Source organism: Elgaria multicarinata, chromosome 20, assembly GCF_023053635.1.
Source record: "Elgaria multicarinata webbii isolate HBS135686 ecotype San Diego chromosome 20, rElgMul1.1.pri, whole genome shotgun sequence".
Lineage (NCBI taxonomy): Eukaryota > Metazoa > Chordata > Lepidosauria > Squamata > Anguidae > Elgaria > Elgaria multicarinata.
This window is the reverse complement of record NC_086190.1, coordinates 4803914-4821123: the sequence shown is the minus strand read 5'-3', so window position 1 is coordinate 4821123 and position 17210 is coordinate 4803914. Positions and strand designations below refer to the sequence as shown.

Sequence of the window (17210 nt, the reverse complement as noted above, 5' to 3'; positions counted from 1 at the left end):
CTACAAACTCAAGTAGAGATTTCCCAGGTGTACAGATTGCTGGGAACGTGGCTTTCTAATGTCTGCGCACACTTGACGGCGTACCTGACATTCATCCTACACGGTGGCAGTGTACGGCGGCAGTTTTCAAACTTCCTAATTTAAGGAACCCTTCTCACAAAAACAAAGGCTTTGCTGCCTGCCTTGCAGAGGACTTCAGGGAGCATGTTTTGGGGGGGGGGGCACTCAATTCGTGCAGGATGCCGGCCGGTTCTGATGGGCCACATCGTGGCCCTAAATGAACCATGCGCAAGCTTGAAAAGTAGGGCTCTGCTCCACTTCGCTTCAGTTCGGAGAAGCGATAGCGAGGCAGCCTGATTCGCCTCCGACAAAGGTGGAGACGGATCAGGTCAGGGGAGCTGCGAATCGAGACCAAGCGGATTGAGACCAAGCGGATCCTTCGCCTCGATCCAAAAAAAAGTAAGTGGGGTCTTATCTGGCACTGCCGCAGTCCGTGCAGTGATGGCGGCAGAGCCAGGTAAGGGGCAGGGCGGTTTACCTGGCTCCATTGTGGTCCGGTGGCGGCTTCAACTGAGGCCGAGGATTCAAACTGGAAGACTAGGCCGCAGCCTGGTCTTCCTGTTTGAGTCCTCGGCCTCAATTGAAGCCGCCGCCGGACCACGACGGAGGCAGGTAAGTTGTGAGGGGGTAGGGGGGGCCTTACCTGGTGCTGCCACCGCGGAGCTCCGATTCAGGTCTGGAGCTCCACAGCGGAGCGGACCATAGGCGGATCGACATGGGGCAGAGCGGACCCAATCCGGAAGATGCGGATCGGGGGGGTCCGTGCACAGCCCTATTGAAAAGACAACCCTGCACACGCGTCCAGCTACGTGTTGCGGGGAGTGGAAGATCAGCCGTGATGGGTTGGTTTTACAGGGAAGCTCGTCCACCGTTACGGATCTTTGGACTCTTCTCAACCCTAGGATTTGACCACAGGGTAGAAGCAGCCAACCTGTCCCCCTCTTTCCCCATCCGGGCACTGCAACGGCATGCACTAATAAATACATACGGCTCGGCAAGCATCATGGGCAACGCCGTCTCTTGGATCTTGGAGGGCCTGTTGAAACCCAAGGCATACACTCCCTGCAATAGTTGCGGCTTCCTGGAAGAGAGAAGACAGGAGGGGCGTTCAAGGAGGGAGCCAACGGCAGCCTGAAGGTGCATGGCAAGGCATCCCATCACAGAACCAAAGCAGGGAAGAGCTTCTCAGCTTTCTGGACCTCCCAGATGTACCTGCCCGGACCGAAGATCTTCCTCAGGGGTCCTTCTCCGTGAGCCCCTGCCAAAGGAAATGAGGCAGGTGGCTACCAGGAGGAGAGCCTTCTCTGCTGTGGCACCCTGGCTGTGGAGACATGAGAGCACTCTTCAAATACTTAAAAGGTCGTCACACAGAGGAGGGCCAGGATCTCTTCTCCATCATCCCAGAGTGCAGGACACGGAATAGCGGGCTCAAGTTAAAGGAAGCCAGATTCCAGATGGACATCAGGAAAAACTTCCTGACTGTTAGAGCAGCACGACAATGGAATCAGTTACCTAGGGAGGTGGTAGGCTCTCCCACACTAGAGACCTTCAAGAGGCAGCTGGACAACCATCTGTCAGGGATGCTTTAGGGTGGATTCCTGCCTTGAGCAGGGGGTTGGACTCGATGGCCTTGTAGGCCCCTCCCAACTCTGCTACTCTATGATTCTATGAATGAGCTCCCTGGAGAGGTTCGCTCAGCACTGACATCGTATTCTTCCCAGCGCCAGGTGAACAGGCAACACTGGGCTCGTTGGACAGTCCTGCCTGGACTAAGGCAGCTTCCTAGGTTTCGATGTCAAGGAAGGCAGACCGCAGGGTGGGTGGGTTCAGCGCGCCTCATCCATGCTCTTAACTGCCACCTCCACTGCTTCAGGAAGGATTGAGGCAGGCCTGTGGGTAACAGAGATCGGCCCGGGGCAATAACGTCTGTTTTGGTCCATAGAAAAAGCCCTCTGAAAAGAAACCGGGCGTCAGTTCCCATGTAGGCAATCTTCCCCCAGCCTGCTCTTCCAAGGCAGTTGCCAAGGAGACACAGAGCTTATGGAGAAAGCAGGCGCTTGCCTCCTCCAAGACTCACTATAACGAGCTCTGCCGTAGATTCCTCCAACTCAATTCTTTGCTCTCAGACAAAACGGAAGCGGCTGATCCGTTCGGAAGCATCTTTGGCAGCGACAGGGTCCTCCACGGACAAAGCCATGCCGTGGCAAGAAGCAGGTCCCTCCGGACCAATCACCAGTGCATCTGGCAGGAGCACACGACGTGAAAGCAATTAAGGATTGGCGCTCCTAGGTGGAGAAGAGGCCCCCGAGTTGAACTGAGTGATCAGCGGCAGGCCAAGAGTTTGACACCGCCGGCAAACAGGGGCTCCCTGGCACAGTTAACGTGGAGGAAAAACCTACGCCGGGCTTGAGAACAGGAGGCACAAAACACAGGAGGGGGGGATTTCATTAGGAGACTCAGGAGTAGGAAGAGAAGTTGTAGTAAGTCTGCTAGTGAGCAATAAGGTGGACTTCACAGCACTCCTATATACTGCTGTTAGCCACCTAGAGACCTGTGTAGTTTGGCCTAGCCGGCAGCTTTATCAACAAAGGCTGATAATTTACAGCTGCAAAAAGGGGAGAAACGAGTTCTCAAGATGCTGAACTTTTAATTTTTGTTTTATATTACGAGAACCGAACAACGCTATCGTTTGAAGGGGTGGTATATAGGTGCCAGTTGTGAATGGGAAAATATATGGACATTTGGTCTGCTTTTCTTGAAAGTTACCCATAATCTCCCCCCACTACACACACACACACACTTTTTACGAATTTTGTACTTGAGAGAATATTTCAATGCACGCAATTTCTTGTTCTTTTTTGCTTTGCTTTTCACGATAAAAAGAGAAAGAAGATCAATTAAAAGGAAGTCGTGACGCAGCAACAAACTCTCGAAAGGGAAGTCGAGGGAGGAACTTACAGCCGCAGCTCCTCAAAAGACTTCACGGAGTAGAGGGGCGACGTCGGATCCCGCTGCAGGACCTCCACTTGGTTGGTGTTGTCCACCAGGTTGCTGCGGATTAACTTGTTTAGCAACGACTGGGCTGCTCTGTCCTCTGCCAGGAAGCAAAGACCGGAAAAGAAAGGGGGGAGAAACAAATAAAAGGTTTAAAATGCAGACGCCAATCTCAGCCAGTGGTTACCGCTTAAGTCATAGAATCATGGAACAGTAGAGTTGGAAGGGGCCTACAAGGCCATCGAGTCCAACCCCCTGCTCAATGCAAAAATCCACCTTAAAGCATCCCTGACTGATGGTTGTCCAACTGCCTCTTGAAGGCCTCTAGTGTGGGAGAGCCCACAACCTCCCTAGGTAACTGGTTCCATTGCCGTACTGCTCTAACAGTCAGGAAGTTTTTCCTGATGTCCAGCCAGGATCTGGCTTCCTGTCATTTGAGCCCATTATTCCGTGTCCTGCACTCTGGGAGGATCGGGAAGAGATCCTGGCCCTCCTCTGTGTGACAACCTTTTAAGTATTTGAAAAGTGCTATCATGTCTCCCCTTGATCTTCTCTTCTCCAGGCTAAACATGCCCAGTTCTTTCAGTCTCTCTCCATAGGGCTTTGTTTCCAGACCCCTGATCATCCTCACTGACCTCCTCTGAACCCCCTCCAGCTTGTCTGCGTCCTTCTTGAAGTGTAGTGCCCAGAAATGGATGCAATACTCAAGGTGAAGAGTAACCAGTCCATAAATTATGCCTGCTGTGAAGAAGCATGGCCAGCTGCATGTGCAGAACTGTGCACACGCAGGGTCCCCCACTTGCGCAGCATGGGTGATATGGCAATATCATTGGGATGAGGTTAAGAAGACGTTTCTTGTCCCCCTGGGGGCATCTTTCCCTCTTTTTTCTGGCGGATAGTGCCTTCCAGTTTCCTCTTTCCTGGGCACCCATAAACATCCCGCTCATTCAGCCGGCTGTCGGCCGGCCGTACCGTGCAGTGTCAAGAGGGCCTCGCACCCTAGGAAGGCTGCGGGTCTCCTTTTTTGTCCCAGCACTTGAGGATAGAAACCAGCAGATGGTAACGCCGCTGGCACCGAAGACAGAACACTGGGTGGGCTTTGCTTTACCTCCGGACATAACAGAGCTGGGACCTGAGTAGCCCAGGCCTGCCAAGAAAAGGAGGGTGGGTTTGTATGTTTTGCAGGAACACTTCCCTCGCGCTATGTTTTAAGTTACACTGGCGAGACTTGGCTCCACTTGCCTTCTTTCTTCTGCAGCTTGGAGCGAAGCTTAGGAACCTAAGAGCCGTCATGGATCAGGCCAAGTTATTTGAAGGACCAACGTGCCGTGTCAGCCTGCCTGCACTCTAAACCCATAAGCAAAGGCCCTTCCCACTTGCCAGGTGCCAAGGGCAGTTAGCTTGCTAAGTACTAGGGAGAAGGCCTTTTGGGGAGTGGCCCCACACCGACGGAATGAGCTTCCATTGGGGGCTTGCCGGGGCCCTTCTTTGCAGGCCTCCGGGAAAGCTCTGAAAATCCACTTAGCTTTTTCACGATTTGTGTTTTACGGCTGCTGGATTCATTTGCGACGGCTGTTTCCACAGATTCTTTTTCTTTCTGCTTTGCATTGTTGTTTTTTATGATATACTCTGCTTTGGGAGAGTTCCATCCTTTGTTTTTTATTTATCTGAGCCAGTGTGGTGTAGTGGCTAAGGTGTTGGACTGGGAGTCGGGAGATCCGGGTTCTAGTCCCTGCTTGGCCATGGAAACCCACTGGGTGACTTTGGGCCAGTCACAGACTCTCAGCCCAGCCTACCTCACAGGGTGGTTGTTGTGAGGATAACATGGAGAGGAGGAAGAGGATTATGTACGCCGCCTTGGGTTTCTTGGAGGAAAAAAGGTGGGATATAAATGTAATAATAAATAAAATAAATACAACGCTCCAAATTCTGAATGGGGAGCGGTATATAAATATTGTAAATAAATAGACGGCTTCAAAATACTTTTAAATAAATAGAATAAATAAATCCCAGCGGCCAGCCAGATATACTTTCAGGAAGCCAACATACCCCCGCTGCTCTAGCTCCACAGCAACAGGTACACTGCCAGCAGAGGTTCGCCATAGCCATCATGGCTAGTAGCCACTGATCATATCTTCCTCTGTGAATTTGTTTAATTTCTTTTTAGCTGTGTAGATTTACTGTTTCATACTGTATGCTTGTATCTGTATGCCACCCTGAGAACTTAATGAGATAGGGCGGGATATAAATGTTTTAAATAAATAAATCTCGCTCTCTTTGAAAGCCCTCTAAACCAGGGGTAGGCAGAACGTTGCTCTCCAGATGTTTGGGACCAATTCCTACATGTTATTTACCAGTCGCTCAACATCCAGTATATATTATCCTTTCCACGCTCTCCCTTATCCTGTTTGATTAATAACATTTCTAATTTGTCATCTTGTCAATAATCTACCTGGTCGTTCTGATGTCCCTTTGGTAAGTTATCAGAGAACTACATCTTTTAAGGACCTTCCAACACAACCTGATTCTCCCCATCTCCCCCAGTTTTTATAATGCAGAGATTAGAACATAAGAATCATAGAATAGCAGAGTTGGAAGGGGCCCACAAGGCCATGGAGTCCAACCCCCTGCTCAATGCAGGAATCCACCCTAAAGCATCCCTGACAGAGGGTTGTCCAGCTGCCTCTTCAATGACTCTAGTGTGGGAGAGACCACCACCTCCCTAGGTAACTGATTCCATTGTCGTACTGCTCTAACAGTCAGGAAGTTTTTCCTGATGCCCAGCTGGAATCTGGCTTCCATTAACTTGAGCCCGTTATTCCGTGTCCTGCACTCTGGAAGGATCGAGAAGAGCTCCTGGCCCTCCTCTGTGTGACAACCTTTCAAGTATTTAAAGAGTGCTCTCATGTCTCCCCTCAATCTTCTCTTCTCCAGGCTAAACATGCCCAGTTCTTTCAGTCTCTCCTCATAGGGCTTTGTTTCCTGATGCTGGATCAGACCAAGGGTCCACCTAGTCCAGAACTCTGTTTGCACAGTCGCCAACCAGCCATCGGCCAGGGATGAACAAGCAGGACATGGTGCAACAGCACCCTCCTGCCCATGTTCCCCAGCAACTGGTGCACACAGGCTTATTGCCTCAAATACTGGAGATAGCAAACAACCATCAGGGCTAATAGCCATTGATAGCCTTTGCCTCCAGGAATTTATCCAACCCCCTTTTGAAGCCATCCCAATTGGAGGCCATCACTACATCTTGTGGCAGTGAGTTCCATAATTTAACTATGCGCTGTATGAAGAAGTACTTCCTTTCATTTCTCCTTTATCTCCCACCAATCAGTTTCATAGGATGACCCTGGGTTCTAGTATTTTGAGAGAGGGAGAAAAATGTCTCCCTGTCCACATTCTCCATACCATGGTCCAACCATAGAAGTCATTATAAATATGGACATTGCATTAATTGACCTCAGTCTCTTCAATTTCAGGAGTTTATACATCCCGTGGACAGTCGGCGTTTCAAATTAAACCACGTGTCCAATTGTCATGCTACTCACGTGATCTGTGTTGCAATATGCACTTGCAGATACATGTGTGTGTGTGAGGGGGGGATAGGTCTTTATAAATCAGGATGCCTGAACATCATGGTAAGATCAAGAATGAAGTTATAGATGCTCCTCTTGCATCCCATGCTATTGATTAATCACACAAATGGGGTGATTTCTCCTCTTTTTGTGATTGAGTGATTACAACCAGATTTGTATAACAGAGTTGAGGTGGATTGTTTTATTATAGAAGGAAGCATTCCAGATCTTTACTTTTACATCTCTAGTTCCTGCAGGTTTAAATGAACGTATGGACCTGCAGTATTCTTGTAAATTCTCTTTAATGAGTACTGTGCATTTAATTTGTGAACAATTTTTTGTATGTGTATTTATTTCATTGCGTTCACGTCGTGATTCGCATGTGATGTGGCAGCAGTGGTTGCTTGGTGACTGGTCTGGAAAGTATCCACATATTCAGAAAAGAGTGAGCTGCAAAAATCAGGTCAACGCTGACTGTACATTTTGGGTCTGTTCAGGTCAGCGAAAAGCCGGGTAAGAGCCAACGGTCTGAATGTGTTTGCTTTCTCTTTCATACGGATTACCTCACCTCCAACCAGTTAATAGTGGCAATTTTCTGTTATCAGGAACGGTGTTAGAAATTGCCTATTCAGGAAGTGTTGTTGTTTTCGCAACATTATCAGTTATTGCAAAAATGTTATTAAATTTGCGAGATCGATAGGGGAGACATGATAGCACTCTTCAAATACTTAAAAGGTTGTCACACAGAGGAGGGCCAGGATCTCTTCTCGATCCTCCCAGAGTGCAGGACACGGAATAACGGGCTCAAGTTAAAGGAAGCCAGATTCCGGCTGGACATCAGGAAAAACTTCCTGACTGTTAGAGCAGTGCGACGGTGGAATCAGCTACCTAGGGAGGTTGTGGGCTCTCCCACACTAGAGGCATTCAAGAGGCAGCTGGACAACCATCTGTCAGGGATGCTTTAGGGTGGATTCCTGCATTGAGCAGGGGGTTGGACTCGATGGCCTTGTAGGCCCCTTCCAACTCTGCTATTCTATGATTCTATGATTCTATGATAGGAAGACCTCATCCGGTCGAAACGGAGATACACCGAGACTCTGTTTGACAGAGGCAGGAAGAGATTTCATCTTGCCGAAGAATGTAATGTGCCAAGGATTAAAGATGGCTTCTTTGCCAAAGGGTGGCTACATGCCAGATTTGCATTCCTAAATGGTGGACATCATGTGCTAGTAGACAAAGGGGAAAACTTTCAACCAATGGAGCACTGAATGTAACCTATGACTCATTGAGATCGTGCACCTTAACTTGAAAATTGAATGTAACTTAACTTGCTAACCCCGTCCTGGCCAATCAAGGGGTTCGAAAGAAAGTAACACCCCCTGTGTAATCAGAGCATATATATGTACTGTAAGATTCCTTTGTTCTGGGTGCCTCCATTTTGTAGAACCGGAGAGCACCCCCATACTGCAGTATCGGAAGTAAATGGATTAAGAGCATTCGCTAGCCTCGTGTGTTTGATTGGCTACTAACGTGCTGGGGTAGCGAGCCTTTAACCCCTGGTTGAGGGGCACCGTGTAGACAGAACTGTTAACCATTGTTGTTAAACAGCCAGCAGATCTGACAGATGCTTTGACAGTCTGACGGATTGTGCACACCTGTAAACCAATTGGTCCAATCGTACTTGGGATGATTTTTATTACAAATTTGGCAACTTGTGGTCTCTTATGTCAGGAGTGTTTATATTAACATCATTAATGGGGGCTTTGTCCTTTTTGGTTATGTGCAGCCCTGCTCCGAACCACGTTTGGGGGCAGTCCGTTCCATTCATGACACCCTGGCTTTCCATCCCCAAAGGCAGCCTGGAAGAGGAGGCTATCAATGGCTACTAGCCCTGATGGCTATGTGATACCTCCAGTATCAGAGGCAGTACACCAGTTGCTGGGGAACATGGGCAGGAGGGTGCTGTTGCACCTGTGTCCTGCTTTCTTGGACCCTGGTCAACAGCTGGTTGGCCGCTGTGTGAACAGAATGCTGGACTAGACGGACCCACAGCCTGATCCAACTTCAGGGCTCTTCTTTTGTTCTTATCATAAAAATGAAAAACAAAACCAAGGAATGAACGGCAGCAGTGCTAACAAGTTCGCCAAGGCAACCCAACTGAAAGGTGTTCTGGAATAATATTGTTTTTAATTGACACCTAAAGGCAGCCTTTCCAACCTGGTACCCTCCAGATGTACCAGACTGCAACTCCCATCATTCTCACCCATCATGGTCAAGGATGATGGGGGCTGTAGTCAAAGACACCTGGAGGACATCGGATTAGGAGAGGCCCCCCTATCCCATGTATCAACCCGCCGTGCCTCCAACGAGGACGGGATACCGAAAAAGACTTCCTCTAAAGATCAAAGGGAGCTCGCTGCCCGAAATGGGAGGCAGCGGCCCTTCAGGCAGCCAGGTCCCCAAACCATTTCCGTCTCTGAGGATCAAGAGCGGCGCTTTGGCTCAGCCTTGGGAACAGCGCCAAAGCCAACGGAGCAAAGCACAGTGTCAACGTCAGTGCAGCCGGGTCTCCCGTCATGAACTTTGCACCAACTGGAGTTTCTGGACGTTTTGCAAAGGCCTGAACAGTCCCGAAGTCTAAGGTGCTTAGATCCTGCATGAACAGCCTCCCTCAAGAAGCCCGCCAGGCCCTTCCCATGGTGCTTTTTCGAGCCACCGGGGTGGAAAAAAAACTCTGCAACTATCAGAAGACTTTTCCCAGGCTTCGTTTTGCAGCTGAGCTCATTAACACGGACCATTTTAATATCCAGCCGTCTTAAACCGCTGGACTGTTTCAAAGTTTTTATTATTCATTGCCTGGGGGTGCTGTTAGTAGGAAGGCAATTTAGAAACGCTACCAAGGAAAATCCAATTAATGCCCTGGGTACATAATAATGCAAACACATGCTAACATCACTGGGAAATAAGGGGGGGGGAATCCCTCAGAAAGCGTCCCAGATATCATTACGCAAGGTTGCTGGATCAAAATATCAAGGCCTGAGGGAGTTTCAAAGCTGGAAATGTTGGTCCAGTGGAGTTGAGCATCGTAAAGATGGGGCAGGTAGGTTATTTAAAACCAGGGAGCAAGGCAGAGCTGACTAATTCAAGGCAGAGCTCACCACGGCTAAGCCCCAACATCTTTTTTTCAACACTGAGGCTCAGAACTTCTTGAACATGCCCAGAGTCCCTTTCCCTAATCGGGGAGAATGGCACATCCGTGATTTAGGAAGCAGCAGAAGACGGCGGACGGAGCCCCAGCGCCTTTTCACGGATCAGATCCCGGCATTTCTACGCTGCTGCGTTAAGCCCAGGCTACAAAGCAGCCCCGCGAGCGGGACACGGGGGCGTCATGTCAACGTACGAGAGGCAGCCAGAGTGGTGGAGTGGATAGAGTGTCGGACTGGGAGTGAGGAGACCCGGGTTTTAGTCCCCTCTCAGCCAAGGAAACCTACTGGGTGGCCTTGGGCCAGACACTGAGTCTCAGCCCAGTCTACCTCACAGGGTTGTTGTGATGATAAAACAGAGAAAAGGATGACCGTGCAAGCTGCCTTGGGTTCCTTGCAAGAGGGACACAGGCAGGATATAAATGTAATATGAAGCCTCCTGTCTAGCTCTTGGAATCCCAATCTGGCTCCACTTCCAGTTCTTTTCTCCCAACCACCAATTGTTTGCTCGTGTCCCAACTTTTGTGCCTCCCCACCCCCTTTTTAAATTTGCATTTTTGCATTGCGGCTGTTTTTATCTTGGTTGTGCTTTTATATTGTATTTTATATTATGGTTTTACACTGTTGTATTATACTTGAATTGTCTTAATTTTATAAACCGCCCACAGAAATGCAATAAATAAATAAATAAAATTCTGAAATGCGTCTCCAGAGGCGGAGTTACCGGCAGAAAGAGCTCAAAGCTAAAATATGCGTCGGTTTTGGGCTCCGCCCTTTCTGCCTTTGGCCACGCCCCGGAATGTGTCCCCCACAAGAGCGTCTCCGAAATGTCATTTGGACTTTAGGCGGAAAGAGGCCGCGCGCCCCTTAACCTAGCATGATTCACTTATGGACTGCCCAGGGAAAGCCTCGGCGAACAAATGTGGCCTCTTTCAAACACCTCCTGAAAACCCATTTCCTGCCTCTTGAACGGCACACGAGGGAGATTTCCAAAGGGTGGGAGCCGCTACCAAGAAGGCCCCGTCATCAGGGGTCATTGCAAGGTGATATTCCGTCCGTTTCGGAATGACCTGCAAGGCCTCCTTGGACGATCTTAAAAGGCCACCTAGATCTGAAGAAGGGAAGGCCGTCTGCTAGGTGACCTGGTCCCAAACTGTTTGGGGTTTGTATGACAATAACAAACTTGTACGTGACTCAGTAGCTAACAGCAGCTAATTGTAAGCCAAAATACCTGGAGGGCTACAAGCTGCCCAGCCTGGCATTAAGTGGAGATGAAGGGGTTTGGACCGGGGACTTCGTACATGGCAGGCACATGTTTTACCACTGCATTTTGCCCCGCCCCACCTTGGCCACATTCTCCTCCCCTCTCCAGAGACCAAGCAGCTTACCTTTTTCCTCCTCTTCAGTCTTCTCTGCATTGTCATCTGCCTTGACAACAGCCCCTACAATGCGAAAAAGCAGCTGTTACTGCACTGTCAAACTGAATGGGACAGACTTCCTCCATGGGGCAACGCAGTTCTGCTCTGCAGCAGCAAAGGGTCCCCACACCACCTGCACTGAGTGTCGTGTGATGCAGCCACCCAGTCAAGTAGTTCAGCTGCACAATGGCGCTAGGTTTGCCACATGTCCATGCAGGCCGGGTACGCACTGACCTCTAATTCCAGGGCACCAAAGTCCGATTTCCCGCAAACATTTATTAGAGTGAGAATTTTGCGGTCAGGAAGGCACCAAAACCTCCCAGGGCACGGCTGTTGCTGACCTTAAAGCCGCCATATTTCCAACAGGAGGCTGTAGCAGCCGAGTCACAGTCATAAGCAAATTTAATACTGCGGGACTCAACCAGGACTGGGAGCAGCTTTCTCGCGACGGAATTTATGTCCCTCATCAGGAGTTCGCTCTCTCCATCTTGCTACGTCAATTTAACAGGGTGACCCATTCACACTGGGTGTGGAGAGCGGGTCACATCGCCAACTAAACCTTGCGCTTAGTGGCTGCGTTGCAAATAGATGCATTTCATGGCCTTTCAGACCCACAATTATAATTTCTCTCCCCGCCCCCTCGCTTAGAACACAGCTTTGTGCGTCTGCCAAAGTGGACTCTGGCCCACAACAGCTGATGGCCGCAATACTGTTGTTAGTGGCGACATCCCACAGGACTCCTGTTTTTGCACCTTTGTAAGCCAACTGTTCAGATTGCCTTGTGCCCTGTATAAAACCTGCTTTTGTACTTAGGAGGCTAGAATTCTAGTTGTGAAGTAGACAGAGTGGCTCAGTTCAGACAACACATTTCTCAACGGTGGCTTTAGAACTCCACGGAGGAGTTGTTACACCACCGTTGAGAAATGTGTTGTCTGGAGGGAAAACTCCACCCCACAGAAGTGTTGTTTTTTGAAAAACACTGCACCCTGAATATCCACGCTGTGCAGAGAAGAGTTCCTGCACAACCATGGTGTTCTATGTTGTCTGGAGGGCTCCGTGGAGTTTCTTGCTGCATTGAGTGGGGTTTCCCCACTGGCTACAGAGTTCCCTGGCTAGAGCAGGCAAAGGAGGAAGTGCCGCTCTAGGAGAGCTGCCGGGATTATTTTTTCTCAGCAATGGCTGATGGGATAGCATCGGGAGGACTGGGGGAGGAAAGAGGGTGGAGGAACTGTCAATCCAACGCCACGTTGAGTTTTACTCTACTCCACGGTAGCCCACATTCACACAACGGTGGAGTTGGAACATGTTGTGTACGGGGTACCTCCTAAAAACTCAACCACTGAACAGAGTTTTCACACTGCGTAAAGAAAAGTGTTGTGTGAACTGAACCAGTGCCAGCAGCATCACCTTCTGCTGTGGACGTCAAGTAGCAAGGACAGGAAACAGGAAAGAGAGTTGGAAGCAGGAGTGACAGGAACCGAAGGCGGGATCAACCCAGGAAATCGGGGCTACACTCACCATTGGAGTCTGGCTTGACTTTCTCCTCCTTCAGATGCAAGGTGCTCAACTAAAGAAATTGGAAGGGGAAGGAGAGGAAGAGTCACCCAAACATCACAGATTATGAACGCTGCTTCATATCATGCATTTTACATAGATGAGAGTAGTGCATTTCAAGCATTTTGCTTCTTAAAATATTTTTCAACCCTGTTTGCTTATCCTCACAGACCCACAAAACAGCTACCAAATATTAATAAATGCAGCGCAAATAGAACACCAGCCAGCAAACTCAAAAAAAGTAGGGAGCAAGAGAATCAAACAAAGGCAGTTATTGGCCCAAACGACAGTGGGTGTCTTGAATTGGCATCTGAAGGCAGGGTGAGCTCAGGGCGAGATGTTGTGGACAAAGAACACCTTTGTTCTTTGTCCAGTGGAGGGGGAAGCTCTGGTGACAGAGATTGGTTCTACGCACCCACCTGCCATACCTCAATTGGCAGTGGGATGCAAAGAATGCCTGTCAGTAAGGATCTAAGCATACAAATAGGTTTTGTATATTCTCACAGAAGAGCAATAAGGTAGGCTGGAGAGATATGGGGTTGGGCAAAGGTGTTTTGGCCGATGCAGGGGTGAGCAACCGTTTTTCCGTCAAGGGCTGGCTGCATTCCCACACAGGTAAACTGTCGGGAATTGCATGTCAGCGGTGGGCAAAGCCATCATGGCAGTCCTTTTACAACTACATTGGCTGCCAGTCCAGGTCCAGGCCCAATTCAAAGTGCTGGTATTTATTAGGAACGCCTCCTCCCATATGTACCTGCCCGGACCCTAAGGTCATCCTCAGGGGTCCTTCTCTGCGAGCCCCTGCCAAAGGAAGTGAGGCAGGTGGCTACTAGGAGGAGGGCTTTCTCCACTGTGGCACCCCAGCTGTGGAATGAGCTCCCCAGAGAGGTCTGCCTGGCACCTACACTGTATTCCTTTTGTTGCCAGCTGAAGAGCTTTTTATTCTCTCAGTATTTTAACACCTAATTTTAACTTAAATTTAAATTTGTGTTCTAACTCTGTATTTTAATCTTTTTGCTGCGTGGTTTTATCCTGGTTGTGCTTTTTATACTTATTTTGTACCGTGTTTCTTCGATTGCAAGACGCCATCGATTGGGCAGTGCTGTTAGGCAATGAAGATAAACTGCAACATTTTGTTGCGGGTTCCACTTGCTTTCTCAATTTTTTTAAAACACACACACACACACTGTTTTCAAAGTCCTTTATGCATACTTGGCAGCAGCGTAAGCATCTCAGAGGAGGGTGGGGAGAGAGAAGGCAGTTAAAATGTTGCCAAATCCAACCTTAGAAAGGATGCCTTTGTCCCTGGAACGCGTAGGCCAATGTGACCTTGCGATTATGAGCTCGCAGATTGGAGTTCCTACCACAGCACCTGGGTCTTTGCACTACTGACACTTCCTTTCGGCTGAGAGGTCAGAAGTATTGCTGAGTCAGAACTTGGTCAGATTCCCTGACCCTGGGCTAAAATGCTGACTAATGGGGCCAGCACCCAGAGAGCTATGCCCAAATAAATTAAAGAATGACGTTCTTGGTTACACCATCGCCCTTTGGGAATCTGATATATAAGTATGAGGAAGGTTACATGTGGAGAACAACTTTAGATTGGCAAGGTAGTAGTTTTCCACACAGACACATATTTATTACAAAAGACACAGAGGCTCTGGCATCGTTTTATTTGAAGTGATTTTACCCCATTTTTCAGCAGGAAAAACTCTGAGAGTGGCATCATATGAGGTGATCACTATCATCAAGAAGTATAAGTAATAACTAATATATTATCATCATTATCATAGAAGAGCACCACAAGGGCTTATTCAACAGATTAAGGGAGGCTGGCTTGCTGATCCCCTTACAAGCCAGGATAGCAAACTGGGGCTTGTTTGGGAGCAGCAAACCAGGACCTCCTGTTTGGAGGACACACTAAGCTTTCATTTTCTGGTTACTTTAGCTGCTATCACCATCAGGAGCAGCCAAGTGGGAGGGAAGGAGCTGTAATGCATCAGCACACAGCTCGTTTACTGTAAGCCACGATTCTCCAGAAATCTGGCTTACCAATGTGTCAGACGGCAGCTAGTGGCTTGCCCAAGGCTACCTAGTGAGTTCATGGCAGATGTGAGATTCCCTTCGCTGTTCCGGGTCTCCCCAGCTTCCTAGAATGTTATGACCTGGAACCAGTTCAACAGACTCAACAGTACAACAGGTGTAACAAGAAAGAAGACATGGAAATGGTGGGGACAGAAGGGGGACAGGCTAGTTTTACAGGTCTTAGAAGAAAACAAAATCATTTGAAAGTCCATCATGTTGTGCAAAGCTATGCTAGAGCACTCTTTCCCCTCTCAAAAGTGCTCCCTGGCATCATTCAACTTTTTAATTGTTTTTAACGTTCACTGTTTTTAATCTTTGTAAACTGCCCAGAGAGCTTTGGCTATGAGGCGGTATAGAAATCTAATAAATAAAACAAATAATAATAAGTGGACACCAATAACCCTAACGTTCTCTCTTTTACGGAAGTCAGCTACTTGCCCCGCTTCTTTCTATAAGACTCAGGAAGATGCTTTCTCCCTCCTCCTCCCTGTAGTAACAACAACAGGGATACGCCTGGAACGCTCTTCCAGAACATTTGAGAACTACAAGTTCAATCGCAGCTTTTAAAGCTCAACTAAAAACTTTTCTTTTTCCTAAAGCTTTTAAAACTTGATGTTGTTTGGACTTTATACTGTTAGTTTTACCCTACCCTGTGCCTGCTTACCCTACCCTGTGCCTGTTGGCATTCTCTTCCCCTCCTTATTGTTTTACTAGGATTTTATTAGATTGTAAGCCTATGCGGCAGGGTCTTGCTATTTACTGTTTTACTCTGTACAGCACCATGTACATTGATGGTGCTATATAAATAAATAATAATAATAATGAACCAGGAACTGGGGAGACTCGGGTTCAAGTCCCCAGTCCCCAATGGATCACTCATCACCTCTCAGCCTAACCTACCTGTTGTCAAGACGAAGCAGGAGGAGGATGCGGGACAACACACACCGCTTCACGCGTTCCTCGGAGGAAGGACGGATATCCTATATGACTAACGAACACACGACGCAAGGACAGAACTCGAGTGCCCAAGGATACGTCCCAGCGTCCCGATATTTATTTATTATTTATTTATTGCATTTTTATACCGCCCAATAGCCGAAGCTCATCTCGATACGATGCCAAACCCTTCCCTTCTCCTCCTCCCCTGGCATGTCTGATTCGGACTGTAGGCCCAAAGGGCAGTAGGGTGCAGTGGTTACAGAAGGCCAGGAGGACTGGGGAGACCCAGGCTCAAACCCCCACTCAGCCATGGCGTGTATCAGGTGACCTTGCATCCGTCGCCATCTCTCTGCCTCACCTACCTCACAGGGCTGTTGTGAAGAGGAAAAGCGGAGGGGGGAGGAAAGGGGGGGACATTCACATATATGCATACATAACATATGTATACACATATATGTATTACACACACATTTATACATAACACACACATATTAGACACCCCCTCCCCCACCACATCCGGGTGCTCCCGCCTCTCCCTTCCCCGCCTCCTCACCGACTCCGCGGCCGCTTCCTGCTCGTCCACCGCCAGCGCCCAGGAGTCCGTCGCCATGCTCGCCCGCGGGAGAGGAGAGGAGAAGGAAGGGAAGAAGGAAGGCAGGCAGGCACCGCCGGGGCAGACACCGCGAGCCGCAACAGCGCCGCCGGAAAGAACTGCGCAGGCGCGAGGGGAAGAAATGAGGCCAACCCCGGTACGGCGCTTAAAAGCGACCGGCCGGAAAGCTCTGGCCGCGCCGCGCCCGTTCCGCCGTGCATAAGTTCCGCCCCCTGTTGGCTGGGGTTTCTTTGCCGTCTCTTCTAACGCTTCCCAAAAACATAAAACCCTTTTCATTCTCCACGTTCCAATCCCCATGTAGGGTATTTCTAATATTCCACAGCTCTATCTGTCTATCTCATAAATAGATTTTTCATTTTATCAAAATCAAGGACAGTGGTTTTAGTTCAGGGTTAGGGTTAGTTCTTTCCATCTGGAATATGTGCATTTTAGTAAATTCAGTTCAAAAGGAACTGGGGGGAAATCTCAGTCATCCCTGGCCCTAGGCCGATGTTGCCAGTGGTCACTGGTGCAGTCAGGCAATTTTAGATTCTCAATTTAATGGTTTGTTATGAAACCCTCCTTCCTTTGTATTAGTTCACTTGAAACTGGTATTTTATTTATTTATTACATTTATATCCCGCCTTTTTCCCTCCAAGGAACTCAAGGTGTTGTACATAATCCTCCTCCTCTCTATTTTATCCTCACAACAGCCCTGTGAGGTAGGCCAGGATGAGAGTCTGTGACCGGCACGAAGTCACCCAGTGAGCTTCCATGGCCAAGTGGG

The 17210-nt window shown here is 48.8% G+C and overlaps 1 protein-coding gene and 1 non-coding gene across 2 annotated transcripts in view; both read right to left on the bottom strand.

Moving 5' to 3' along the window:
* The window catches only part of LOC134411655 (ATP-dependent RNA helicase DDX19B), a 31802-nt gene extending 15280 nt beyond the window's left edge, over positions 1-16522 (bottom strand). Inside the window, exons 1-5 of the mRNA XM_063145546.1 lie at positions 16385-16522; positions 12772-12820; positions 11224-11277; positions 3019-3154; positions 1049-1141 (exon numbers count right to left, since the gene is read on the bottom strand). Of these exons, the coding sequence (XP_063001616.1) occupies positions 1049-1141; positions 3019-3154; positions 11224-11277; positions 12772-12820; positions 16385-16441 (389 nt within the window). The 5' untranslated portion in view covers positions 16442-16522. The remainder of the gene's footprint in view (positions 1-1048; positions 1142-3018; positions 3155-11223; positions 11278-12771; positions 12821-16384) is intronic.
* Positions 4077-4218, bottom strand: LOC134411837 (small nucleolar RNA SNORA57). Its single transcript, XR_010026372.1, has one exon. It is a non-coding gene; the product is annotated as a small nucleolar RNA SNORA57 (small nucleolar RNA).
* Positions 16523-17210: the final 688 nt, after the last annotated feature.